The sequence below is a fragment of the Penicillium digitatum genome, chromosome 2, assembly GCF_016767815.1.
Source record: "Penicillium digitatum chromosome 2, complete sequence".
Classification (NCBI taxonomy): Eukaryota; Fungi; Ascomycota; class Eurotiomycetes; order Eurotiales; family Aspergillaceae; genus Penicillium; species Penicillium digitatum.
In genome coordinates, this window is record NC_089385.1 from 572,868 (window position 1) to 576,935 (window position 4,068).

At 50.1% G+C, this 4,068-nt stretch overlaps 1 protein-coding gene across 1 annotated transcript; it reads right to left on the reverse strand.

The window, feature by feature from the left end:
- Pdw03_6287 (ATPase, F0/V0 complex, subunit C) lies at window positions 1-453 on the reverse strand (the record flags this gene model as incomplete). Its single annotated transcript, XM_014680160.1, has 1 exon — window positions 1-453. The coding sequence occupies one exon, from the start codon at window positions 451-453 to the stop codon at window positions 1-3; it is 453 nt and encodes a 150-aa protein (XP_014535646.1).
- Window positions 454-4,068: the final 3,615 nt, after the last annotated feature.

A 4,068-nucleotide genomic window follows, 5' to 3' on the forward strand; every position in this document is an offset into this window, starting at 1 on the left:
TTAGACGTACTTGCACATCATGGCAACCATGAGATCGAAGAGACCCATGGCCTCGACGAAGGCGAAGCCGAGAATGGCGTAGGAGAAGAGCTGACCGCGGAGGGCAGGGTTGCGGGAGACACTCATGAGGAGAGCGGCGAAGACGAGACCGATACCGATACCGGCACCACCGAGACCGATGGCGGCGGAACCCATGCCGATGTTCTTGGAGACCTCAACCATGGCGGAGGCGACCTCGGAGGAGTACTGGCGGCGGGCGGCAGTCTGGAAGGCCTTGGCCTGGAGGAGAGTGGGCGACTGGATGCGCTTGGGGGCACCGAAGGCGGGGGCCTTCTGGGTGAAGGTGCGCTTGGTGGCAGCGTTGAGCTGGAAGCGGGCAGCAGGGCGGGCGACCTTGGAGGTCTGGGCCATGACGGAGGCCATGCGGGAGGTGAAGACACGAGTGGCGGCCATTGTGATGGACGGGTTTTAAAATTATAGCGTGGGTGGAAGAGAGGAGAAAGAAGGAAAGAGGAGAGAGATGGACTTTTCAGGGAGAAAAAGCTGGGAAACTACGGGAGACGGCACTCACTAGGACATAAATACTCTACGGCCAAATTTTCGCCCGTCCGTCTCCTAGTCGGTCTTAGTGTATGTGTAAGGTAAAAAAAAAGCCCTAGGTTGTGCGTGGACTCCGGAGTATTTCATACGCAATTCACACTGTTAAGGAATGCTGGGGGTGGTATTGCTCGGTTTTGCTGTGTTTTCGTCGGTTTTGATCTTGTTTTTCCCATTCTTACCGCGTACTGCTACCAGTCGGGATCAATCGGGTATCGTTCCAACGGGGTCCACTGGTTTTGATTCGTCGAGGATCAATGGGTCTTGAGTATCTATCAGAACATCCCCTGCATGAGAAAAGATGACCCTTCACGTTGCAGGAGTTATACATGGTGCATGTAATACGTTTTGGACATACGTGCAGCATCTGCCAATTGTAAAGTTAGAAGCCTGAGTAAAGGGATCAAGTAAATTACAACGAAGACGAGAGTTAGTAACAAATACAGACAAAATCATGGAATAAATCCCCATTCCGCCCTTGCAGTGGATCTTAAGTATGTTCCAATCCAGTGGATCAATCCACCCACAAGCTGTCCTTAACCAATCATAATCTACGTGGACCCACTACGCTTCTTGGATTCGCTCCCGGCGTCGCCCAAACCGGCCCGACTCGGATTCCAGGTCCACCAACTACGGAGTCACTGGGCAACCATCGGCTAAAAGAAGCCAAGTAATGTGGATATGGTGGATACTGTCTTCCCCCTTCGTCCCCCGGGAGTCCACCTCACCGAGTGGTCACATTTGGAAAAAATACGTTAAGCGTAACTCTAGACGGATCCGGTACCCCGAGCACCTTTCATCTCTTGTCTATGGCTTGCCGAGGATAGCCAAAGCTATGTGTAAGACCTGCAGATGCGGTACAAGTCTTGTATGAACTCGGAGGTGGACTCAGAAGACAGGGAAAAAAAAGATGGGGGAAAAACAGAGCCAAAAACAAGCACAAATCTGGGTTGTCGTGTCCTTGCTTTCGCTGGTCCACTTGGGCTGGATTTCTGACCCGCCATAACCCGACTATGGCGTGAAAACTGGTTTTTTTCCGGATTGCCCTAATGGAGATTACAGAAAATTCAGCGTAATGCGGTAAACTGTTGTTCAGTCTCCCTTCCCTTTTTCAACGGGGCTGGAGACCCTTATATAGACAAACCTACCTCCAGCCCAAAATTTTTCACGAGCAAATTAGACCGTCCCAAACGGGCAAACCAGAGGCTCTTCGCATTTCTCCCTGAAATTCGAATTTTTTGGAAATTTCGGCTGATTGCAGCTTGGCGGGACCCACATAAGCTCGACTCAGGGCCGTCACGCATTTTCCCTTGCCTGGAGTTATCTAGGTCATTGACATGGGAACTCGGGATTATCGTGATGCTCGAAGTTGGAATTGCAGTTGAGAAAAGCAATGGAGTCTAAAATGAAGCTCCAAATGTGAAAGAGCTGGTATGGAAGTATGGAGATAAGCGGCTCCGGTGCCGGGTGTAATCGGGTAAAATACCAAAATACGGTATGGTAACTGGCAGACTCGGCGACTCATCAACTCATCATTGACCAGCCGTGAGGTCATGAGGCCAGTTGGCATATTATATAGCCTCAGCGTCTGTATAAGCGTGTATGTTGTACACAGTATTGCCGTAATGGCACAAGACACATAGTATCCATAGCTTAGTTCCTTTCTGAAATATCCACTCTCTCAATTCAAAATATAAGACTGACTGTGGTCCCCCCGATTGTGACAACCTGCAACTCTTTCCTTGAACCGCACTCATGCCCTCGGCACAAACAAATGCAATCACGAGTCTAGCGCCGGCGCTACTCGTCGCAGCTAATGCGCTGGACAGCGCATACCTAATCTCACAGACGTTCTCCCTTCAAAGAATCCGCCCCCACGCATTCAAAGCCCGCTACCGAAATCGCCCATGAAACATGTTCTCCACGATCTAACGCCTCCACAACGAGAAATGCCATGAACCGCGGCATAAATTCCGCCAGGAACAACATCTATCGCAACAAAGCGCACCCCTTCGACGCCCTGCCGGATCCGCCGGAAAGCACGAACACTAGCACGGACCGCAAACGTCCCTCGATCAACGCTGTCTGATACCCCCAGCCCTGCACCACAGCCGAAGCGGGCAGACGCACCAGGCAGTGCAGCACCACAAGTAAAACCCGTTTCACCCTCGATCCAGCTCGCAGAAACAACCACCTAAAACTGGTGCGCCGCATCAAAGATACATGGTACATTATCTGTCAACTGCCCAGCCATCAAGCTTCAGCGTCCCCATCCTAATCGGAGCCAGAGGCCTGCGCGCACTGTGTAAACGGTTCTTGCGTGCATCGTAGGCGTCGATGTTTCCCACTGTCACAGGTCCACGCCCCCATCTTGAGGCGGTGGATAGCAAGGATTCAGGTGCATAGCAAGGTGGTGCAGTAGGAAGCGCTCTGGTTGTAGATTGGCCGTGGTGATATATCGAGTATCGAGCACCTTGTAGCGTTCGTGTTGAGGGATGCGTGAGCTGTTACTTAACGGATACATCGGATGGCCAGGGGTATTCTGAGTATGCCGCGTCCATTCTCTGGGAAGGGTTTTAAATTTTTTTTTTCGAAACCATGAACTGGCGCATCTGAGGGCATTGACTGAGCGCAGGGACATATGTTCACACATCTGAGGTATGATACCAAGGTGGATAATTTGCCAGACCTCGGCCTGGTTAATTGACAACTAAATCGGCACTGGGAATATGCATCATTCACAGCGTCAAGTTTTTGTCCATGGCATATTTAAAATGTGACCTGCCTTCATTCTGTGAATGTAGGTATTGAATGGGGTCTTGGGAGGCCGTTCACGTGGTCTGGTGACGCTTCTCGGCCACTAACACAGATAGGGACCGTCAACATCCACCAGCTATACGCAATTAGGCCTAGTCTTCGATCTACGCAATCGAGATCGGACACCGCCAGTCTTGTGGCCTCAAGTGATTTCTGAGCAGAGTTGCGATGAATTATATAGCTATCTGGCTCTAAAGAAGCTATGGTAGAGAGGACATCGGGAAAGACATCTGTTGTATTCCAAAAGGGCCGCCAATTTTGCTCATTCGAGGTTTTAGCTTGGGATCAAATCCTTGGTTATACATAGAAAGTCCCTTTCCCGCCTATATTCCACCTACAACACCATTAAGGGGGGAAATTTCCACACAGACCAGACATCTAAAAAAGAATATCTGACAAGACGTCGAAAAGACCTCCATAAAAGATATCTCGGGGCTACACTAGCGACAGTCTATCTTTATTGAATTGATGAAGAATCAAGGCCTACTCAGTCTTGTTAATTTGATCCAGAGTCCGCTAAAATGACGATTATCCCTATTAAGAGTTAAAAGCTGGTTAAACACAGCGAGCAAGTAGTGGGAAAGGAAGAAAGTAAACCAGCAATCCAGCGAGATACCTCACCAGGGACGATTGTCACACCGACACATGCATCCC